Below are 23,746 nucleotides of genomic sequence, written 5' to 3'. Positions count from 1 at the left end.
CATATGTGCAGCCTAATTGTGAATTTGCAAATTGCACTGTGCGCCGACAAACATGGACCATTATGCTTTAGATTTAAAGAAATTAAATTGTTTTGACAAAGTCGCCTTCCATTTACTTTTGACGCCGAGTGTACATATGTCAAATGTGGACACAACATCGCAAAAAATGTTGCAGCAATGTTTTTCTATATATGTTGTCTCGGCATTGCCAAAGGAGGACACTAGTTACGTTAATGCAACCTAGAAAGGTAATATTGGTGCAATGTTTCAGCAGCAATTTGTGCTGACTGCTATCATGAATATGTGGTACGCCGTTTGACATGGAACTGTTAAAGGAATTACAGGCAGCTGATAGCTCTAGTACACATTGCTTACGGGAGACAGTGCTGATTTAGACATAGTGGACCTCAGTTGTGCCACTGCATCCAGAAATTCTTGCGCTGCTTCATTGCTCTTCAAACGTAGGGCAAGCAGGTATGAACTTCCAATGTCGTCTGAGAAGCTTGTTGCTGACCATTCAACAGTGCAGCCATCTCTCTTGGTGAATTGAAGCTCAGGGGAGAGTAGCACGTTGCAAGCCTGCTCGAGACAAGAAAGTGGCTCAGCAAAACAAAATATATTTTTGCTATAACACAAGGTGCAGCAGTCACGTAAGAGATTTCAATGAAAGGTGCTACATAAGACAGGCCTGTTCTAGCTGCAATCAAGCACTTTTATTACACACTGAGCTCCAGTGATTGAGGTATGCGCACATTCCAAACAGTTGCACTTTCACTACATCGAGAAATTTACTAGATGGCACCAAATGCTAAAGGGCACACAAGGTTTTCCTTCCACCAGCTAGGCCCTGGATATGTCCATTCATCTCAAGCTCTCATCACGATCATCATCATCAGCCTAACTATGCCCAAAGTAGGACAAAGGCTTCTTCATATCTCTCCAATTAACCCTGTCCGGTGCCAGCTGTGGCCACCTTATTCCAGCAAACTTCCAAATCTCATCTGTCCATTTAACTTTCTACAGCCCCCTTGCTACACTCGCCTTCTCTTGGAATCCAGTCTGTTATTTCCTGAATAACAGCGCGAACTTGAAGTTTTAGTGCTCACTGGATGCGGGTATATGAACTCTGAGGGCGATCTTACACAACGTATGAAGAACATACATTGTACAGGTAGGGTATGGGTGTAAGTAAGGTAAGTATGGTAAGGTATAAGTGAGAGTAAAGAATGGAACTGTTTCACATCCATTGAGTTGAACTGAATATGCTCAGCAATCAAAGCAGAGCTGGGATTTTGGAGGCCGAATATGCCTAAACGAACATAGTGGGCACTGTCTGATTTAAGGATGAAACAGCAATTCTCTGGTGTAGGGTGGAACACAACTCATGACTGAGAAAGGTCAAAAACTGTTCCTTTTAAATAAAAAGGCTTGCTCTGAAAAAAAGCGAGCACTCCATTAGAGAGCTGCATGAAACTCACAGGCTGCTGGTATATCACCAGCTTAGTCTGTTGGGTCAGACGGTTGTGGATAAGCTTGATGTCATGCAAGCCACTCTCCTTCCATTCACTGTCTTTCTCATTGAACAACTTGGCCTGCTGGTAGAGCAAAACTTCCTCCTCCTCACCAGTCTGTACCCCGTCCTATGACAGCCAGAAAAAATGAGACACTTTTTTTAACCAACAATCAGATATGATGCTCGGCTTACGTAAGCATACAATAATTCATACGGACATAAGGTGCATTATGAAACTCAGAAAGCATTTGCCCTGTTTTTATTCTTACCTTTCTCTTGTCTCAGTCAACAATGATTAATGCAAAAAATGTACTGCAAAGTGCAAGCTCTTATACCACACTGGAGCATTTTCTTAGTAATGAGGTAATTTGATTGCCATCCATGGTAATGATTGTGTTTGATCTAATACCGTGTTCTGCAACTTTATCGGCACAGGTTTGAAAAATTCTCCCGCCACAACCGTTGGCTCGTTTGTGGTGAAACTGCGCACAAAGCTTCCTAATTGTTGTCCGTTTTAAGGCATAGTAAGTATAAAAGTGGTACTTACTAGGTTTGGTCACGCGAGATGCGAAACAAGAAGCACCCGTGATGAGATCGAGCCGCCGTCATCGAATTTCTGCCGAAAGATACTTGTGGCGCCATCTGGCATCGCTGAAGGAAAGCGCCGCGACGGAAGCGCCGAGGCGAGCACTGCAACGAGCGCGGCGGCTTGCTTTGAATGCGTCGTTCGGGCCATGTCGTCTGCTTAAGCGCGTGAAATATTTTTCGGCCAACGCATTTTGAAAACTATCGTAAACAAATTAAATGACTTAACGGTGATTTACCAATAAAAGATATGTTCTCCATTGTCTCGTCGTATTTCTGCCGTCTGCTTTCGCGGCGCTTTCCTTCAGCGATGCCAGATGACGCCACAAGTATCTTTCGGCAGAAATTCGATGACGGCAGCTCGATCTCAACACGGGTGCTTCTTGTTTCGCATCTCGCGTGACCAAACCTAGTAAGTACCACTTTTATACTTACTATGTCTTAAAACGGACAACAATAAGGAAGCTTTGTGCGCGGTTTCACCACAAACGAGCCAACAGTTGTGGCGGGAGAATTTTTCAAACCTGTGCCGATAAAGTTGCAGAACACGGTATATTCTTTGCATTTCTTGAGCAACACTTGTATGGATCTCCTTTGAAATTTCTGTATTTCATGCAGAGTCATGCTTTCAAAGAATGCATCACTGTCTATAATGCGCAACGTGCTGGTAATGCGATTTTAATTCACTTCAAAACAGATACCTTCTTTTTGACTTCACCACAGGAGAGAAAGTCAGAATAAGCACTGCATTAATGGCCTCCTACGTTTATCAGCAGTGCTGTTTCAATTTTTTGTGGTCCTGTTTTGTCGCATTTTCCTGCATTTTCGAAGTTCTCTGAAGAATGGTAACCAACTAGCTTGCATCATTATGAAGATTCTCGTACAACTTTTGTTCGAGCCATGGATGAAATATTTAGAATACTCCAGAGCCTAGCTCTCCCTGTTTCATTCTCATGCTGTTCAAGAAAAAAGTTTCCCAAAAAATGCCATTTTATTTCACCTTCACAAGACAAAAATCATAGAAAAATTATGCAGCCTAAAGTTTTTTTTAATCCATTCCGTGTGCAAAGTTATGTGGCACTTACTCTTGGAGGCAAGGATACCATATGCTGCATGTAGAGTTCAACACTCTGTGGCTCTGCAGGCCCAGACTGTAATCACAGAAAAAAAGCAGTCAAGAAATTAGGAACTTGCAAGCTCTAAGCTCGCACTTTTGGACACTGTATAAATTATTTAACCAAAGTTATGGTCTTCTCTGGGACCCCTGAATTTGTAGTGTAGTTGTCGATATTTAGCAATAATTTCATGAAAAGCTGTGAACAACAAAAAAATAGCAAAATTGAAATTCTCAAGGTGTTTTCCTCTATCTGTATGCTAGAGACACACCAACCAGTCTGTGAAAGAATGACACAGATAAAAGCTACAAACCAGCAAGCCTTAGTAATGGCTGGACTGTGACATGTAATGCTTACGATGATAACTGTTCTGGCCAGAGCATTTCCCAGATGAAAATTTGTTAATGGGAATCTGCTGGTTTCTAATGGTTTCACCTGGTCCCAGAAGGAAGCCTTCTGGTTTTCTATTGGTGTATATGGCCCCACAAGGGCATCCATTGGTTTTGTCTTTGGCCCTTCTGGTATTGAAGGGGCATGTGCTGACTCCTACTCGGAATATTTTTGTTCTTGAATTGACAGCTTTTTTCAGTCTTTTTGTCATAATGGTGTTCCTCAATTAACAAAACTTTTCAGCTAGATCTCTTGAATTTTTTATGCTATAAATTGCAAAAAATAGTACTGAAATTTAATGACAAAACTGTTTATAAACTGTTCCCTACTAACACCTGTGGGATGCCCTAAAAGAGGGAGAATATGAGCTCATAGTACCATTTTGAATGTGAGTGTATAAGTCTCTCATATAAGTTGCAGTGCTTTGTTGCTGCTCTTGTTGGCACTAACTGCTATGTTAAAGCTCTACAGCTTTAAATGCTGTTCTCGCTTTAGGTAGATCTCGATCGGTTGCAGGATGACATGCTTTACTGTAGGGTGCTTCTGTTTTCTTCAAATTTTGGAGTGTGCTTATCATCCACAAACTCTTACTTTAAAACTTTTTTGTAATTTTCAGAAAGATCAGAAATGAATATCATTACACAGATGGGTTATGCAATAAACATTGTGCTACTGGGGCAGCTACTTGTCCAGCAGCTACTATAGTCCCAACAGCTACAGGGCCAATAAGCCATTTGAACTGGGACCATAAACAATCCCATTTGGACATTTTCACCATGAAAATATAATTTTGAATTCAGAAATCCTTTACACGCATATTTTATACAACTTTTTTTACCGCTATAGGATTTTTTCCTGTGATCACATTGCCTGTGTGACATGCTGGGGTAGAAACGTTTTGTACAGCTGGCCTCCGCACTACTGCTCCCTTTCCGACTTCTAGCTAAACTAGGTTTTGTAAATAGCTTGAGTAAATGCTGCAGCAGAAAAGAAGCCCAATGTCATGCAGCTAAGCTTCTATGTGTGCCATTTTACGTCACAGATATTTCATGGTCAGCTCATCTAAGGTCAACTTGAAATGTGTCACAAAATCCAAAAAACACACACATGCACACACACACACACTCACGCACGCACGCACGTGTACACATGAATGTACAGACAAAGATGAAGGAAAACTGCAAACAAACAACACTAACAGTGCCGGCCATGGTGTGTGCACAGCTCTCCATTTGGTGCACAGTGGCATCTACCCACTTTTCTACACCAACAAAAGAATGTTGCAGAATTTAACGTTAGATTGCAGAGAGGACTACTATGGTCATCCAAAGTTCTGACAACTCCCACCTAATGCTACCATCAGATCTTTACTTTTTCTTGATTTTGATCCTTTCATTTTGATTTTGATCCTTAAGTGGCACTGCCACTTTCTGTTCAGTGTTCTTACATCTATTATACATAAAAGACCTGCCTTTTCTTCTGTATTTAAAGCAACAGTGCCAAATAGAATGAGCAATAACCACTGGTACTGTACCAATATACACTGTTTGCATTTTATTTGAATATTTATCGATGCGTTTTTTTCAGCTCACTAGTGTTTTTGTATGCTGAATAGAATTTTTTTGCTAGTGGCTTTTCTTGTATATAAGCAGAGAGTTTCATAAGTTGAAATGTATTTCCAATTCATTACAAAATTTCGAAGTGTTTCAGTGTTAAAAAACGCACACACCCACATGCATGCTCACACACACTTTAATGCATGCATCTACACTCACATAAACATGCACGCACGCACACACCACACCACACTACACCAGACCACACCACGCCACACACACACACAAACTAAAGCAAACACTCATACACATGTACATAAAACAGCCCTGTAAACTGCAGATAAATTGTAATTACATTTCTTGGTGTCGATGCAATGGCAGCTGGTGTACCAGAAGCCATATCGTTGCCAGTCCCCGTTATGGAAGATGCTGACGGTGCTGGTGGGCTTGGGCATGAGTTTAACGGAGATTTCAAAGGTTCAGACGTGGAAATGCATCTTTGTGGTGAAGTTCCACTAGAGATGTAGAGTTCCTCTTCGTCATCTGAGAGATGTCCATCAGAGCTGTTCATGCCCTCTAATATGAAGCTGCGAATTCTGCTGATTTCGTTAGACAGTGTGCCACCCTCCAAGGGCTTAGATTCAGAACACATCTTGTCAGGTAAACATGATACATCACTTATTTCACATTTCCCATCCCTTGGCACTTTCAAAGGTTCAGACGTGGAAATGCATCTTTTTGGTGAAGTTCCTCTAGAGATGTAGATTTCCTCTTCGTCATCTGAGAGATGTCCATCAGAGCTGTTCACGCTCTCTGAAATGAGGCTGCGAATTCTGCTGATTTCGTTAGACAGTGTGCCACCCTCCAAGGGCTTCAATTCAGAACACATCTTGTCAAGTAAACGTAATACATCACTTATTTCACATTTCCCATCCCCTGGCACTGGCTGCAGACAATTCGATTGGGGCAATGACTCTGGTACCTCTGTCTGTTCCTCATGTGCATCACGGTCCCTTTCAAAGTCATTTTGCAGTGCTGTTAATTGGACCTTGTCGTTGCAGCTCTCGAATACCACTTTAAAGGGCCCGGCCTGCTCCTGTGTCTTGAAGTGAGCTGCCAAGTTGCCCTTACTGTAATCAGCAGTGACAGAAATGGCTGGTGCCTGAGGTGCTCCATGTGCTGGAATAGGTGCTACTCCAGTTGTTACGTAAATGGAAGTGAATGGAGCCTTATTCTCAGATATAACAGAGGCTGGCGTAGGCACGTCTGCAGGCACTCCGCATGGCTGAGGTGCACTTGGTGGTGAGCAAGAGACGGCTGGGGGTGGAGCCACAGAGCCAGCAATGGTATACGACGAAGGCACAGCCTGCATCATGTCAGGTCCTGCTTCAGTCGTTAAAGAGCCCATGAGGGTTGCTGGTGTTTGGAGGACACGTAGCTGATTTTTTGGTGTGCTTGTAGCAGCAGCAGCAACAGAAATAGCTGGTGCCTGAGGTGCTCCATGTACTGGCCTAGGTGCTACTCCAGGTGTTGTGTAATTGAATGGAGCCTTATTCTCAGGTATAACAGAGGCTGGCGTAGGCACGTCTGCAGGCACTCCGCATGGCTGGGGTACACTTGGTGGTGAGCAAGAGACAGCTGGGGGTGGATCCACAGAGCCAGCAATGGTATACGACGAAGGCACAGCCTGCATCATGTCAGGTCCTGCTTCAGTCGTTAAAGGGCCCATGAGGGTTGCTGGTGTTTGGAGGACACGTAGCTGGTTTTTTGGTGTGCTTGTAGCAGCAGCAGCAACAGAAATAGCTGGTGCCTGAGGTGCTCCATGTACTGGCCTAGGTGCTACTCCAGGTGTTGTGTAATTGAATGGAGCCTTATTCTCAGGTATAACAGAGGCTGGCGTAGGCACGTCTGCAGGCACTCCGCATGGCTGGGGTACACTTGGTGGTGAGCAAGAGACAGCTGAGGGTGGATCCACAGAGCCAGCAATGGTAAACGACGAAGGCACAGCCTGCATCATGCCAGGTCCTGCTTCAGTCGGTAAAGGGCCCATGAGGGTTGCTGGTGTTTGGAGGACACGTCGCTGGTTTTTTGGTGTGCTTGTAGCAGCAGCAGCAACAGAAATGGCTGGTGCCTGAGGTGCTCCATGTACTGGCCTAGGTGCTACTCCAGGTGTTGTGTAATTGAATGGAGCCTTATTCTCAGGTATAACAGAGGCTGGCGTAGGCACGTCTGCAGGCACTCCGCATGGCTGGGGTACACTTGGTGGTGAGAAAGAGACAGCTGGGGGTGGAGCCACAGAGCCAGGAACAGCATACGACGAAAGCACAGCCTGCATCATGTCAGGTCCTGCTCCAGTCAATAAAGGGCCCGTGAGGGTTGCTGGTGTTTGGAGACCATGCTGCAGGTTTTGTGATGTGCCTGTAGCAGCAGCAGCGACAGAAACGGATGGGGCCTGTGATGCTCCATGTACTGGCCTAGGTGCTACTCCAGGTGTTATGTAAGTGAATGGAGCCTTACTTTCAGGTATAACAGAGGCTGGTGTAGGCACGTCTGTAGTCACGTCTGTAGTCACGTCTGCAGGCACTCTGCATGGCTGGGGTACACTTGGTGGTGAGCAAGAGACAGCTGGGGGTGGAGCCACAGAGCCAGGAACAGCATACGACGAAGGCACAGCCTGCATCATGTCAGGTCCTGCTCCAGTCAATAAAGGGCCCGTGAGGGTTGCTGGTGTTTGGAGACCATGCTGCAGGTTTTGTGATGTGCCTGTAGCAGCAGCAGCGACAGAAACGGCTGGGGCCTGTGATGCTCCATGTACTGGCCTAGATGCTACTCCAGGTGTTATGTAAGTGAATGGAGCCTTACTCTCAGGTATAACAGAGGCTGGTGTAGGCACGTCTGTAGTCATGTCTGTAGTCACGTCTGCAGGCACTCTGCATGGCTGGGGTACACTTGGTGGTGAGCAAGAGACAGCTGGGGGTGGAGCCACAGAGCCAGGAACAGCATACGACGAAGGCACAGCCTGCATCATGTCAGGTCCTGCTCCATTCAATAAAGGGCCCGTGAGGGTTGCTGGTGTTTGGAGACCATGCTGCAGGTTTTGTGATGTGCCTGTAGCAGCAGCAGCGACAGAAACGGATGGGGCCTGTGATGCTCCATGTACTGGCCTAGGTGCTACTCCAGGTGTTATGTAAGTGAATGGAGCCTTACTCTCAGGTATAACTGAGGCTGGTGAAGGCACGTCTGTAGTCACGTCTGCAGGCACTCCGCATGGCTGGGGTACACTTGGTGGTGAGCAAGAGACGGCTGGGGGTGGAGCCACAGAGCCAGGAACAGCATACGACGAAGGCACAGCGTGCATCATGCCAGGTCCTGCTCCAGACAGTAAAGGGCCCATGAGGGTTGCTGGTGCTTGGAGACTATGGTGCAGGTTTTGTGGTGTGCCTGTAGCAGCAGCAGCGACAGAAATGGCTGGTGCCTGTGGTGCTCCATGTGTTGGCATAGGTGCTACTCCAGGTGTTACGTAAATGGAAATGAATGGAGCCTTATTCTCGGGTATAACAGAGGCTGGTGTAGGCACATCTGCAGGCACTCCACATGGCTGTGGTACACTTTGTGGTGAGCAAGAGACAGCTGGGGGTGGAGCCACAGAGCCAGGAACAGCATACGACGAAGGCACAGCGTGCATCATGCCAGGTCCTGCTCCAGTCAGTAAAGGGCCCATGAGGGTTGCTGGTGCTTGGAGACCATGTTGCAGGTTTTGTGGTGTGCCTGTAGCAGCAGCAGTGACAGAAACGGCTGGTGCCTGTGGTGCTCCATGTACTGGCCTAGGTGCTACTCCAGGTGTTGTGTAAATGGAAGTGAATGGAGCCTTATTCTCAGGAATAACAGAGGCTGGCGTAGGCACGTCTGCAGGCACTCTGCATGGCTGGGGTGCACTGGGTGGTGAGAAAGAGACAGCTGGGGGTGGAGCCACAAAGCCACGAACAGTATACGACGAAGGTACAGCCTGCATCATGCTAGGTCCTGCTCCAGTCGGTAAAGGGCCCATGAGGGTTGCTGGTGTTTGGAGACCATGTTGCAGGTTTTGTGGTGTGCCTGTAGAAGCAGCAGCAAGAGAAACAGCCGGCGCCTGTGGTGCTCCATACTGCATCACAGGTGGCTGAGATGGTGGCAGAAAGCGGCTGAAGACTGGCGTTTGACCAGCATCCACATTCGGGAATTGGGGGTAGCCACTGATGGCAGAATCAGGCAGAGCTGACTGAGTGACATCAAATGGAAATGAAAGACGGGGCTGTGAATGAAAAAAAAAAAAAGAGAAAATGGACAAGTGAGTGCATACTGTGAAAGCCTTAAAATAGTCTCTCTTGCTAAAAGCCTGCAGTAAAGCTTGAGAATTCAGCGCTCCACTGTCACTGCAGTAACAGTGAGGCATTGAAGTGCCCTGCTGTGGAAGACAGAATCCAAAAACATGCTTTGAGGTTCGTTGCTATATGCGGGTGTATGATTTGTGCTGTCTCAACAGAAATTTCTGTAGCAGCTAACAAACAAAGAACAGTTTTGTAATCACCAAAAAGTCACCAATTACATTATTTTTTGGTTTCTGCGCCAATGCAGCACATGAAATTGGAGAAAAAAAAAGAAAATTCTTTCCTAAGAACATTGGTCACTTTGGACTGAGTTACAAATTGTCTTGTATTTAGTTCATATATATTTTGTCCCCCTGTGTGCATATTTGTGTTTTTCATGTTGGCATTGCAATGCATAGTAGACAACTGAAGTTACCTCTTAATTGTTGATAAAGTAAATGCCGTTAGCTGGGCAGAAGGCATTTTCCAAATGAAGCATAAACCAGGAAGACTTCGTACAGAAAGTAGAAAAAATGATGCCCTCACCTGTCCAGGCGTAGCCACTCCTGCTGCAGCTAGTTGTGGTGAATAGAATGGCAGGAAATGTGGACGTAGAGCTGGGGGCTCACCACGAAATGGGGTTGAGGCAAATGGGCAACTGGGCCTTGGTGTGTAATGACTTGCATTGGCAGGGCCAAGGCGATGACCCCATATTGGTTGGGACGATGGTGTAGCTAGTGGATGGGGCGGTGAGCCCACTGACACCCTTGGGGCTATTGATTCAGTAGCTGCAGCCATTGGGCGGGGGCTGTGAGAGTGTGAATCGTAGCCACCTTCATGACTGCTGGAAGATTCATTCAAATGCCCAGAGTTCTCCTCCTGGTACTCTGAACGGGATGCAGATGTGGCAGCAACGGAAGGCTCTGAAGCTATCTTGTCAATTTTTTTCTGCGGGAAGAAACCACACAAACATGCTGAATGCTCTTAAACAGGTTATTGCATATATACTGAGCATAAGGTGAGGAAAACAATCGGAAGAGAAAAGAAAATACCAGAGAGCAAAGAATCAGTCTGCAGGAAATAAACTGATGAAACATACATTAGCGAGTGTTTTGAGCAAGCTCATGTACAGCAATATGCACTGGCAGCCTTTTGAAAAAAATGAAGGATATATACAGGGTGTCAGGCTAACCTCAGCCAAGGGTTAAAAGATAAAATATTTGAGGTAGGCCAGGGAAGCCACTTACATGTACCTTGTGCATCATAGGCAATTTTTTGTTTTGCAATTAATTAATTAGCAATTAAGATAATTTTTCTAAACTCGTAAATATTGACTTTAGGCAGCAAATGTGAATAGCAATGTTGGAGAGCACCTTCAGTAACCCCCGTTCTATTTATTTGCGATAAAGAAAGCCCCATGTGTGTCTGTTTTTCAAGCTCCAAAGAAAGTCCACGAAATACAAAAAAATCACGTGACTAGCGCATTCGTGCACTACAATTACGCTGCTTTCAATCCTGGCTTGAGTGAATGAAATCAGCTGCTGGCAAGGCGCGACGACCTCATTGCTCTGGCAGGCCGATATGTCGACGGTGGTTGCGGCGCAACTTGTGCTGTCACGCTTGCAGACCGGCTCGTGCGAGCATCGCAACCACCGTCAACATATTGGCCTGTCGGAGCAGTGGGATCGTCACGCCATAGCAGCAGCTGATTTCATTCACTCAAGCCAGGATTGAGAGCAGCGCAATCGTGGCACGCAAATGCGTTACTCACGTGATTTTTTTGTATTTCGCAGACTTTCTTTGGAGCTCGGGAAAAAAATATATACATGAGGCTTTCTTTATCGCAAATAAATAGAAGGGGGGTTTCTGAAGGTGCTCTCCAACTTTGCTATTCACATCTGCCGTCTAAAGTCAATATTTAGGCATTTAGAAAAATTATCTTAATTGCTCCTTAATTAATAGCAATACAAAAAATTGCCTCGATGCGCAAGCCGGCTGGTAGCTGTATACGTAAGTGATTTCTCTGGCCTGCCTCAAATATCTGATTTTTTAACCCGTGGCTAACGTTAGCCTGGACACCTTGTATGCAGCATGCCTATATCATACTGAGGAAGATGCTATAATGGTCTGCAATTGTTGCCACATTCTTAGTGACTGACTATAGTGACCATGACCATGTTCTTGAGGTCATGGAGTGCATGAGTATCCTGCATATGGTTGCAACAAGCATGTGTATTCATGTGCTAACTGGGCACACACTGTATGAAGGGCTGCATGGGGAGGGCTCCCCTCTGCTCCTCTCGCCTTGCCACAAAGGTGCTACCTGTTTTTCCATTTTTTTTTAACCAGAAAGACTCCTCTACCAAGCTCGGGGGCTACGGAGTCTTCTGCCATCACCCATGGCTTTCTGCTGTTAGAGACTGACTGCCTCAGGCTGCTAGTGCAGCGGCACACAAGGTGAGCTGACCTTCTAGTGCGAAAGCATTACTAGTCACACTACGAGAAAAGTTGTGTTACTGAGTGTCCTCATATAGTACAGAAAATCCTGGCAATGCCAAGAAAAATAGTGTGACGTCATCAAGCAGCCTCTGTACCTCTGTAACGTTTTATGTATTCCTACCTTTACTGTATGCCTTACTGTTGTTCGCTATAGTTGAATGAGCTTGTTTTTGTATTGTCCATCTCCTGCTTGTCACGTTTCGTGTTCTGTATAGCTTCTGCTACTCCCTCTGTTCGTTTTTACCTTTCTTGTGTTTCTCCCTGCCTGTAAGTAAATATTTGTTTTAAACCCTCAACCCCTTGAGTTCCTTCTCAATGACCAATGCACCGACACACATGCACCACGCACGGGCTGACCGACCTCAACAAATAAATGTTGTTCAACGCTCGCTTTTAGGCCACAGGGAAGCATAAAGCTGCCCCCTCAAAGGCTTGCACCAGGCAGCCGGTTGACGAGCATAGTTGTGACAGTGATGATGGTCAAAATGATGAAAACAAATCAAAAGATTAAGCTGCTAATATCTCTTTTAGAAAACCTAATTAGTTTAGTGTCCTGTTTTATAGCCAGCTAAATATATACAGGGTGTTTCAGCTAAGACTTTACGCAATTTTTTAAAATCGGTTTTTTGAGTTAGAACACTTTTTTCGGCATAGCATTGTTAGCGGTGTAGTACATCAAAATGCGGCTAAGATGTGCTATCGTGCGGGTTAACTAATACTGCATAGTTAAATTTTAACTATTACCGATAGGCTCCTTAATCGTGTAGCATCGTTAGGCTCCTTAAGCCTGTAGCCCATTGTAAGTAATACCAACATCAGTTTTTAGAATAATGAAAATGCGGTTATGCTAGGCACTGTGGCCGTACAAATTTTGGCTATTTCGATGGGTTAAATGCACTGGAGAGGTTGCTTTGCCTGCAAGCTTCTCTAAAATGCATGTATTTCTGCGCGATGTAGCCAAAATTTATTGGGCCAAAATGCAAGGAGATCAGCATTTTCGAAATTCTAAAAACTGATATGGATATTAATTGCAGTCGGCTACACGCCTCTTAATAATTGAGGAGCCTAACAGCAATAGTTAAAGAGTTAACTATTCCATATTAGTTAACCAGCCTACTAGTTAGCAGGTCTTAGCTGCACTGTGATGTACTGCACTGCTGACAATGGTATGCCAAAAAAAGCACTCTTCTAACTCCAAAATCCTATTTCTAAAAATTGTGTAAAGTCTTAGATGAAACACTCTGTATAAAGATTTCAGTGACATCATTGAGTTCCACTTAGATTTTTCAGTTAAATTGCCCAATTAGAACCAACTGGAGCTTCTAGTTGGGAGATCAAGCTTCCGATTGGTTTTCTGGGCTTCATCTGGGAGCTCCAATTGGTTTCAAAAGGTACCAGTAGGACGATCCAACTGGGAATGCTGAATCCAATTGGCACCTTACAAACCAGTTGGGTAATCCAGTTGGAAATGCAGCGCCAATTGGAATGCCCAATTGGAAGTAGGGAAACCAAACGAACTACCCAGTTGGATTCACGAACCCAATTGGCTGACCAATCAGGTTCAAATGGATTCAAGTGGAACCAAATGGTATGCCCAATTGGACCCATTGTTATTTTTTTATTGGGGTGACACACACAGCAAGCCGAGTGCCACCATTTTAGACAATCATATACATGTTGTTTGTCGATATACACTCCCCACTGGCCGACCTCGATGTGGCGCCAGTTTTGACGACAATGTTTCTACCAAAACAGTGACAAAAAAATTTGTTGTACAGCATTCTGTGTGGTGTCATATGATTTCTCGTTGCACATAGCTTACTTGTGCTAGTCAAGTAGGAGGATAGCTTGCGAGAAGGATTCGAACTGACGACATATGCACCTTCAATTGTATGTCTTTCCATACTCTTCACCACCTCCCCCTAAGACATGGTGGAGGTGTACACCAAAGTGTGAGACAGTTACTAGGCTATTACGTTTTCTCAATGACCAATGTTCGTATCACAATTGTGATGCAGCCGTTCGTTGTACAGTGTTCCAGGTGATGTCTTAAGCATGTGTGCACATGTGTGTGGGTGGATGTCAATGCACCCAGCCAGGGACAGTAATGCTTTTACATTCCCAAAAGTAAGCAGTCCTAAGTGTCTCTGCAGAATTTTTTCGGCCTCCTCTCCCCATGTGTGCACATCTGTTTTTGTATTTGATACCCTCATGTGCATGCAAGTTCTGCCACGTCAGATATGCTTGGTGTCCATTGCAATTAACTTTACGAGCACAACAGTACAACATTCATATGTCTCTCCCCTCTAGCCTGAACCACCTGTAGTCAAATAAATGGGTGCTCCTTCTGATGGCTAAATGTAGCTAGCAATGTGCGGTCATGAATGTCCTATTAGGCTACTGTCACTGCTAGTGCCACTGGGTATAACAAGAATAACCTCCATAAAGTATGCACTTTGAAGCAGCAACCGCATGATCTTCATGCTTCAAAATGCCTCGTCCATGACTGGACAGTAAGCACTCCTTGTAGATGTCTACATGGTTCAACATATTCTTAGAGCTCTGCACATTCTCCACCATTGGATTGTTATGCTGGACGCAGCCTCATCTGAAAGTTGAAGTTTAGATTCATTACACCTAGATGCCAGTAGGAAACTGCCAGCAGTAGCTTTATTGCATCTTCACACCAGCCTGAAACTGCCAGCAGCAGCCACCACTTCTGTCAAATGCCACACTGCTGCAAGGGATATGGGAACTAGAGGTCCATCACGTCTAGTGTATTTGCTGATGTACGCAGATATGAGTTATTCCTACATGTCTCCAGCTTATGTATGAAAAATATTTGTGCAGTACAATGCTACAAAATTGGCATTCCTTAGCTCCATCAAACATTCAGCACCAATTGTGCCTCAGTTTGTGATGATATAAACACACATACCGCTTAATGCTCACAATAAAGAGCTATATATAGGCTACCGTAATGTGATGACAGATGCACGTAGCTGAGTAATATGCATAGCCTGCATGCAATGAAAATTGTATGGCATCACGTCTGAAGAAAAATCATTCAAAAGAAGCAGTCAATAAAAACACAATCAGTCTGTTATAAAGTCTGTATCTTATGTCTGTGCTAAGCACAATGAAGGAATGAATTCACCTCCTCCTAGTGAAAAAAAAACATTGTTGTCCATGTCCTTATGGCAAACAAAAGAAAGTAGCCAAAGTTTGCTCAGTTTCCATTCAAAGTGCACCTTGTCAGCACAGAGTTCTGTAGATGCAATTTCATCTCAGTTCAGTTACCAAGTATGCTTAGCAACTTGAACTTCTGAGATTTGAGTGATATACCACTGCCATGCTTACAGCCTCACCATTGACGAAATGCTTGATAAGCATTGCATTACATTTCCATGCACTGAACACAAGGTAGATATGTTGTAAATGTTTACTTTTGAGTATGAATGTATTGATGAATATACTCTGTGCCTTTTACTGCATAACTGAAGACTTCATTCGTCCACAAGATATTTCATAAATGCATGAATTGAGTATTGTTGGTAGTCATCGGGGTTATGGCACTCAGCTGATTACTAGAAGGACGCGGGTTCAGTCCCGGGCCACGGTGGCTCTATTTTGATGGAGGCGAAAGGCAAAAGGCCCGTGTACTGTGTGATGCCAGTGCACATTAAAGAACCACAGGTGGTCTAAATGTATCCGGAGACCTCCACTACGGCACCCCTCGTAGCTTGAGTATCTTTGGGATGTTAAGCCCCATAATACTGTGAAACCAATAAGGTATCGCTAATGTTTTGGTTGTATCGCTGGCCAAGAAATGCATAATATCAATAATGTTACTATCGATAGTGTTACTATCGATAGTCTTACAATGAACAGTCTCACTATATTGATAGTCTTGCTATTGATACTGGTACTACTGTAGTAATACTATCAATAGGAATGCCATCGATAGTAATACTATCGATTCTACTATCAATAGTTTTTTTACACTATCAATAACTTCAAAAAAACTGTCGATATTATCTATTGTCAATTTCCCGATAGTTTTGCATCACTGGCCAGGAGACCAGAAATTGCAAAGTTGAGGAATTTTTGCCACTTTTTATTTAATGTTTAAATTGTTTTAATATTTAAATTTTTGACTTCAAACTTGATTTCAAATCTTTTGAATTTTTTAAAGTCATGCATTTGAAATCTATGGATGTTTTTGTGAGCCTGTTTGTGATCAGTATATACATATAACAGTACTAAGAATATTCTCATATTTCTCATTATGATTAATTTTATGCAATGAGAATGAAGCGTGCCGTGTATAAAATTTCTGAATTTTAAAAAAATTGGTACTCTAGAATGTCTCTTTATGATGGGACTACAATGGTTGTGACAAATTTGAATTGCATTTGCAGTTATGAATTGCAATAAAAATAATACAGGTGTCTGATTAGTGCATATAGAAAAGCATATGGATATTGAATTTCATTGCGATACAATGAGAGAAAGTGCAATAATGTCATCCAAAAAGCACTGCGGTTGCATGAATATTATAAAAAAAAAAAAAAAATGCCAAGTTATTTAAAGCAACAGTGGCAGTGCAGCTTCTGGAAGAAGAAAAAATTTTCTAATTTTTTTTTGAGCTATGAAACTGCCAGAGGATGTGTCCGAGAGAAGGCTTCCTCTGCCTGCCTGCAGCACTGCAGTGCTGGGAAATGCTGCTAATCAAAATTGCTGCTGTCTTGAAAGTAGCTCAAATGTGCTAATTTTTTGGTCACTTGGCATGATTACATAGCGGGTCCTAGTAATTTCCAGCCTATATTTGATGCCGGAACTGTTAGACATGAAAGAGAAAGGCTTACACATAACGAAACAAGCAAAAACTAAAAATGCGATTTTTCGACAGAAATCTGAGTTTTTTTTCACCCGTGTGTCCCTTTAAAGAGAAACTCTTACTGCCATGCAGCTATCATGATGCACCACTTGTCACGCATTCTTAAAAGAGTCTGAGGAAATAAAAAAAAGATAAGTCTCACCGTAAGCTGTTCCATGGCAGCCTTCTGTTGCTTGACCTGGTCCAAGACCAGCTGGCTCATCATGTTCTGGTGCAGAGACAGTGTACGCAGCTGCAGCTCCACATGCTTATTTGCATCAGCCGACACTTCTGCGGCTGCAGCTTCTCTCGGCTGTCTTGGCGGGGACTGCATGGCATCCTGCAGGCAGCACGCCATCTTTCAGCTGGCTGCTTCAGTTCTCATGTTTGTAGTACTCTACTCAAACCTTTACTGCGTTTTGCACATTTGAGCATTGCTGCATTGCTCAAATCAGTTCCTGCTTGAAAGCTCAATTGCAGCTCGCTTTATTGCTGGCTGTAGTCATTCACCACTGATTCTATACTGCTAGCCTACCATTTCATGACAGTGCATGCGAGCAGCAATCTGCCACTTTTTTCCTACAAGAAGCATGTAACTCTTGCTTCTACATGAGTTTTACATTTTCAAACTCATTTTCAGCTAACTGACATATGAATGACAACAGCAAGTTACTAGCACTAAACTGATTGACGTGACCAACTGAAATTGTAAGATCAAGGTAGCGCTAGAGTTCTCCTGTTTGTGGCTACACTGGTGTGCTATGTAATGCAGCATAGCTTGGAACACTCTCCATGGCCTCATTTTTCCTTTCAAAGGGACACCATTTCTGGTGCATTACATATCACACAGGCTTCACAGTTATTCCAGAAAACATTTGTTACACATACAACTCGCACGCGAAAGCAAATAAGGAACATGGAATGCAGAAGTGATATAATAGTGCCATGCAGGTGATCGTGGCGAGATCTAAGCTTGCTATGAGAAGAAAGGCTTGAAGAAAAAGTAGTTGCAGCACACTTAAATATGAATCAAGAAAAGAGCAGAATACATCATAAGAATGCAAAGTGCACAGTCCATGCAAGGTCAAGATCAATTACTTCTGTGTAATCTGAAAACCATTAAAATGGATGTGCCCTCACATTCTGTTCAATTAGCGACCGAACAAAATCTACAACCAACAACTATCCTGATTAGGTAGCTACTTTTCCATTCATACTAAGCATTATATACTGTTCATTGCATGGAATTAGATTCATACAGCTTGGAGAAAAAAGGTTGGTTTAATTTTAAGACATTTCCACTGTTCCAGTAAAGGGCATTTATTACACAGAACCCATAAGATGCAAAGCCTTAGCAAAGAGCACTACCAGTTATGTTAAGCAATTACACCTACAGCAAATAGGTTTGGAAACAGCACGACTGTATCACTCAGGCAATCTTTTTTTCAAATAATCGACTCGTGCATAACACATGCAGCTTACATTTTGAGCACTGCCTGCAATATCTTCCTACGGCACACTTACTGAGTGTTCAGCACTACCCATGCAAGATTTCCGGTACCATCTGACACTTCGCAGTAGCACGATATCTTTTCTATCATTGGGTTAGCTGAGTCACCAGCATATTACTCTTTGGATTACAGTTAGGCTGCAACTTGACAATTTTGTCCTTATTTTAAAGTTTCAGGACATATTTATGTGCTCAATGCTTATGAATTTCACTACTGTGGATCGAACAATACAGCAATATAAAATTTAGTGAAGTGGTTAAACAATTCAACGTTTTGAGAAACTATTAATCTTCTGACAGTGATCAACCAGTTAAAGTAGCCTGTGATGTTGCCTATATGCAAGGTCACTGTCATGAACATGCAGTATTGTTACTCTGTCTCACACAACTATTCTATACCTCTCGAGTTTTCACTGTTGCAACAACAAAGCACTCGACAACTCGATTTCTTGAGTGAAAAAAAAAAAAACTCCTGCTACATTCGGCAACTGGGCAAGAATGCAAGGTACCCCCAAAATGCAAGTGAAATACATTTCAAATATTATTGCTCTAAAAGGTTGAAATAAAACATCTCCTTGAAGTAGTATTGCTCGTAAGTTAGGGTTAACTGTTTAACAGCCACATGCTTGTGGTGTTGTGGGGCAATATCTGGTTGCTGTACTGAAGAATCAGATGCAATTTTCAGAGACATAATTTTAGCTTTTTTTTTTCAGTATTCTGGCTCACAAGCAATTTAAGATGAAGAGCAAGGAGCCACTCAGTGACTGTGCTTACCAGCAAACCAAAAACCTCTCACTTAGAAGTAAAGCAGTCAAGGCTGGTAAGCATGAGCAAGCTTGTCTATATAAGCTTGTCTATATAAGATGTATGCATTCTCCTGTCATGCACTTTCTGACAATGAAGAATGTGTGGGCCTCAAGACACAGTATTACTATGACAAAATTTATCATATTTCTCATTTACATGATGGAGAGCTGAGCCTTGTTATAATGAGGCAATGTGTGGAGACTTGCTGAAGCAGTTATTCTGGCTTGTCCTGTCATCACAGTCAAGAAAGTTTCCTGCAGCTAGTTCTGAACTGTGTATGAGCCAGAGTACTTAAAAGGAATTGGAAAGCAAAAAAAAGCCGCATAAATGAGGTTCAAACCTAAGTTCTCATCATGGCCGCTGGACATCATACTCCAGTGCGATGAATGTGTTGTCCTATAAAGCAAGGGTAATAATGCCATCTAAAAAAAAATTACGCTGGTTTGAAGAGATATTTAATTTCAGCGTTTTAGCTCAACATTTAAAGCATATTTTGTTCACATTTTGTTGTGCGAGCCTTGATCCTTTTGCTCAGTTCTCACTTGAGCTTTGATTGAAAGATTTTTTTTTGTGCCAGAAAACATGGCTATAAGCACTTCATTGCTGAGTCAGCGGAAACTGAACAGAAGTGCCAGAAGTAGCTGTGCGAGACAGGATAATGATATTGTATGTGCATAACAATGACCTTGTGCATGTAGTTTTGAAGGAATCACTTTAAGAACTCCAGCAGTTTCTTAAACCCTCAGTTCACTTTTCTTAAAGATTACCTCTACACAATGTAAATTCAATTCTCTTCAAGAAAGCCATTCTACTGAGCTCCCCACAGTAGCATCCTACACCCAAAGCAATGGCAGTTGCCAAGCGCTCAGCATCATCATCATCATCATCACCAGCCTGACTACACCCACTGCAGGGCAAAGGCCTCTCCCATGTCTCTCCAATTAATCCTGTCCTTCGCCAGTTGCGGCCACCATATTCCCGCAAATTTCTTATTCTCATCCACCCACCTAACTTTCTGCCGCCCCCTGCTACACTTGCCTTCTCTTGGTATCCACTCTGTTACCCTTAAGGACCAGCAGTTATCTTGCCTTCACATTACATGCCCTGCCCAAGCCCACTTCTTCCTCTTGATTTCAACTAGGATATAATTAACCCACGTTTGTTCTATCACACACTCCGCCTGGTTCCGGTCGCTTAACGTTACACCTATCATTTTTTTTCCATAGCTCGCATTGTCCTTAACTTAAGCTGAACCCTCTTTGTTAGCCTCCATGTTTCTGCCCCATAAGTAAGTACTGGTAAGATACAGCTGTTGTATACTTTTCCCTTGAAAAGTATACAACAGCTTACATGCTCAGCGCTGAGCATGTAAGTATATATGCCCTATGAACTTTCAAGACAGGGTTGACAACGAAATCTTCTGTTCTCAGCAACATTATGGCATTGCAGCTAGGATATCAATATATTGATGACTTAGCCCACTAAATGAGCCGCCACGGTGGCTCAGTGGTTATGGTACTTGGCTGCTGACCCAAAAGACGCGGGTTCGATCCCGGCCGCGGTGGTCGAATTTCGATGGAGGCGAAATTCTAGAGGCCCGTGTACTGTGCGATGTCAGTGCACGTTAAAAAACCCCAGGTGGTCAAAATATCTGGAGTCCTTCACTACGGCGTCTCTCATAGCGTGGGTCGCTGTGGGACATTAAACCCCATAAACCAACCAAACCAACCACTCTATCATAGAAATACGCACAGTGCTGCTGAGAGTTGGCACAACAGGTGTGCTTTCGACTTCCATCTGATATTAGACAGTGCTTTAAAACACATTTAAATGCAGAGCAGTTGAGTTGACCTACAGTTTTATCACAAAGTGTCAAGATGAAATACTTTAGTGGCATTTCATCTCAGGTTTGGATGCACTGATATCTGGCACACAAAGTTAGCACTCTGTGCCTCCGGTCTTTTAAGGGTTGCAACTTGAGCTACTGAGTGATGAGAAACAATGCGCAATATGCCCCTGCAGAAGAAAACTGGTCTCCTGTGTGTGCTGGACAGAAGCTTGGCTATACCTGGGGGATGCTGTTTTGCTGGGGCAAATGCACAAAGCTGCTGTAAGGTGATTGTGATGAGGAGCCGTCATCACTTAGAGATGCCTCGTCTTCATCCCTTAGAGATGCCTTGTCTTGATCTTGATCACTGTAGTACCCACCTGTGCAAAAATAGCAAGTCAAAAAAATTTTAATGAACATAAGTGGGGGATGCCATTAAAGTACAGCTGCTTAAACTACACCTTAGTTTTGGCTAGACAGATCAGCAGATCCCCGGCTTGCATTGATCCTAAGCTTTAGGTGCATATTTAAATACACTGTGATGTGACGGCTGCGCCAATTGCACCAAACTGCGCCAAAAGGCTAATTATGCTCCATGTTGCTACACTGTGACAAAATACGAGCAGTCTGTGCCACACCTGGGCCAAAAGCTCATATTCCTTTCAAGTAAAAAACAGGGAATACTTTTCTCTCATGTATGCTGTGTGCACAGTGAGAATTTTGTGCTTGACAAAACAACTTGGTGCTGAAATGGTTTCAAAAGCTTAAGGCCACAAGTGTCAAATGGTACCAAAAGATGCTTTGTATAAGAAAGTGTCTCCTCCACACAATAGTCTGCCATGTTTAAATTAGCTTGAGATAAACCACTGGATAGTTCTGCAGCAGCCAGCTTTAAATATTGCCACCTCAGGTATTGGAGTGTCCGATATGTTGAATCTTTCACTTTAAATAAATACATTTACACATAGGAGGCAGCCAGGTCAAAATATCCTATTCTAATGGGCCAAACTGGTTTATGGAACAATTCCCTTTACCAACTAGTTCCAGCTGGAGTCAATTTGAAATTGTTCCATAAACCAGTTAGGGGTCTTCAATTATTTAGTCTAGGTCATCTTTAAAAGTGGTGCATGGCAAAATTCAAACTTGTCTGCAACATGCAGCCACAGGTTGTTGTCATGGTCACTATTTTTCAACATTTCAGTGTACCTGAAGAAGTCTTTATCCTCTTCAAAGCTGAAGAGCAGAAATGCAATGTCTGCACCAATTCCAACAAATATGGCTGCAGTAGTGCTATCATCATTTGAAAAATATTCCATACCAAGATCCTCATCACCGTGAGCCTTAAGATCAGCTCAGCCTCTAAATGAAGCACCACACTTATTCCTCTAGCAATGAAGTTTTTAAAAAAGTCGTGTAACACCCTTGGAGTATCATTTTTTCATGATATATGTCGATCGCATGGTCTTCAGCGTGTTGTGCTCATATGTGCATGATCTCATGCTATTTGTCCTTTTGTCCTATTTGTCCTTTGTCACCACCTTCCTGTAGGTAGCTAGGTGGTGAAAAGGACAATTCACCAGCTTTCCCTTGAGTGCCTTGGCATGGTATTTCCTGCAGGACTGTGACATCACAGTAGGCACACAGTATCAAGTTGCTCAGGGCAATGAAGTTGTAACCACAAGGCCAATGCTCAATGGTGAAAAAAGGACAAAAACAGTTAAGAAATGCTACATCTTCTGCTTTCGCTTTCCCTACCATCCTTGCTGGCAATGGGGAGTGAAGGTGAGCCAATGCTCCAGTGACTAGATTCTGGTGCATCAGATGACTGGGGAATGCTTCAGAAGCAGCTTAAATACGATGTTTGCTTTTGTACTACTTACTGCATGCTAGGTCTACTGCTAAGCCTAATGTGGTCCTATTCTCCCATGCCGCTTTCTGTGACGGCACTCTATCTTCTGATTTTTCGTTCCCACTCAAGTGTTCAGCTTTCCAATTACTCTGCATCACAGCAGTTCTTGCTGGTTCCCTGTGAGCACAAAGGCCATAAGAGAAACATCTGTGGCAGTTATGTTATGCACTCTAGGCTGTAAGGCACTAACACAGATTAACAAAACAAATTACACTGCAGCCATGTGACCTTCAGTTTACACTGCACTGCAATGAAGCCTGCATGTTTGGGGAGATGGCCAGACACATGTGAAGACCATGCTCCTATACTACCATGTGTGTAAAGTTTTACTGAGTATGCTACCACAGTGCATGATGCACTTGGGGCTGTAGCCTAAATTTAATTCACTGCACACAGTTTGTTCATTGTTCACTTGTACAAAAAATGAGTCTGTATACTCAGAAAATACAGAAGAGGTTTAGTGGCCTGATGACACACAAAGAATACTTGTACAAGCAGAAGCACATAACTTAGCTTGAAATATCTGCAAAATGGTTGAATAATTGTTTCCAGTTAGCGATTATAAACTAAATGTGCTCACTGGAGGTGTAGTACAAGTGCAGGCTTTTTTCAAGTTCCTCCAGCTGAGTGCGCACAGTTGAAGCCAAGGTCCAGTTAGGGTCGTGCTGGCCGCGCTCAAGAGCAAGCCGCAGTGCCTCTCGTTCCCGCTGCATCAGGGACCCCTGCACACCACTTTTGAAAGACTCACGCTGGGCCATCCTCTTCATGACCTGCAGCACATCAACGCCATCATCAGCCAGTTATCGTAA

The 23,746-nt window shown here is 43.5% G+C and overlaps 1 protein-coding gene across 4 annotated transcripts in view; it reads right to left on the bottom strand.

Moving 5' to 3' along the window:
- LOC149342459 (RANBP2-like and GRIP domain-containing protein 8) overlaps window positions 1–23,746 on the bottom strand; it is a 101,369-nt gene that overhangs the window by 4,035 nt on the left and 73,588 nt on the right. For 2 of the 4 annotated variants that reach the window (XM_089544821.1, XM_089544820.1), the window contains exons 18-25: window positions 23,518–23,707; window positions 21,269–21,408; window positions 17,047–17,223; window positions 10,052–10,453; window positions 5,515–9,450; window positions 3,184–3,249; window positions 1,479–1,640; window positions 376–579 (exon numbers count right to left, since the gene is read on the bottom strand). In XM_089544821.1, coding sequence (XP_089400947.1) covers window positions 376–579; window positions 1,479–1,640; window positions 3,184–3,249; window positions 5,515–9,450; window positions 10,052–10,453; window positions 17,047–17,223; window positions 21,269–21,408; window positions 23,518–23,707 — 5,277 coding nt within the window. The remainder of the gene's footprint in view (window positions 1–375; window positions 580–1,478; window positions 1,641–3,183; window positions 3,250–5,514; window positions 9,451–10,051; window positions 10,454–17,046; window positions 17,224–21,268; window positions 21,409–23,517; window positions 23,708–23,746) is intronic. The other 2 variants (XM_089544822.1, XM_089544823.1) reach the window with 2 other exon arrangements.

This window comes from Amblyomma mixtum, chromosome 5 (genome assembly GCF_055824585.1).
Source record: "Amblyomma mixtum isolate Tamu chromosome 5, ASM5582458v1, whole genome shotgun sequence".
NCBI classification, from domain to species: domain Eukaryota; kingdom Metazoa; phylum Arthropoda; class Arachnida; order Ixodida; family Ixodidae; genus Amblyomma; species Amblyomma mixtum.
Note: the sequence above shows the minus strand (reverse complement) of the source record. Positions and strands in the feature narration are given on the sequence as shown.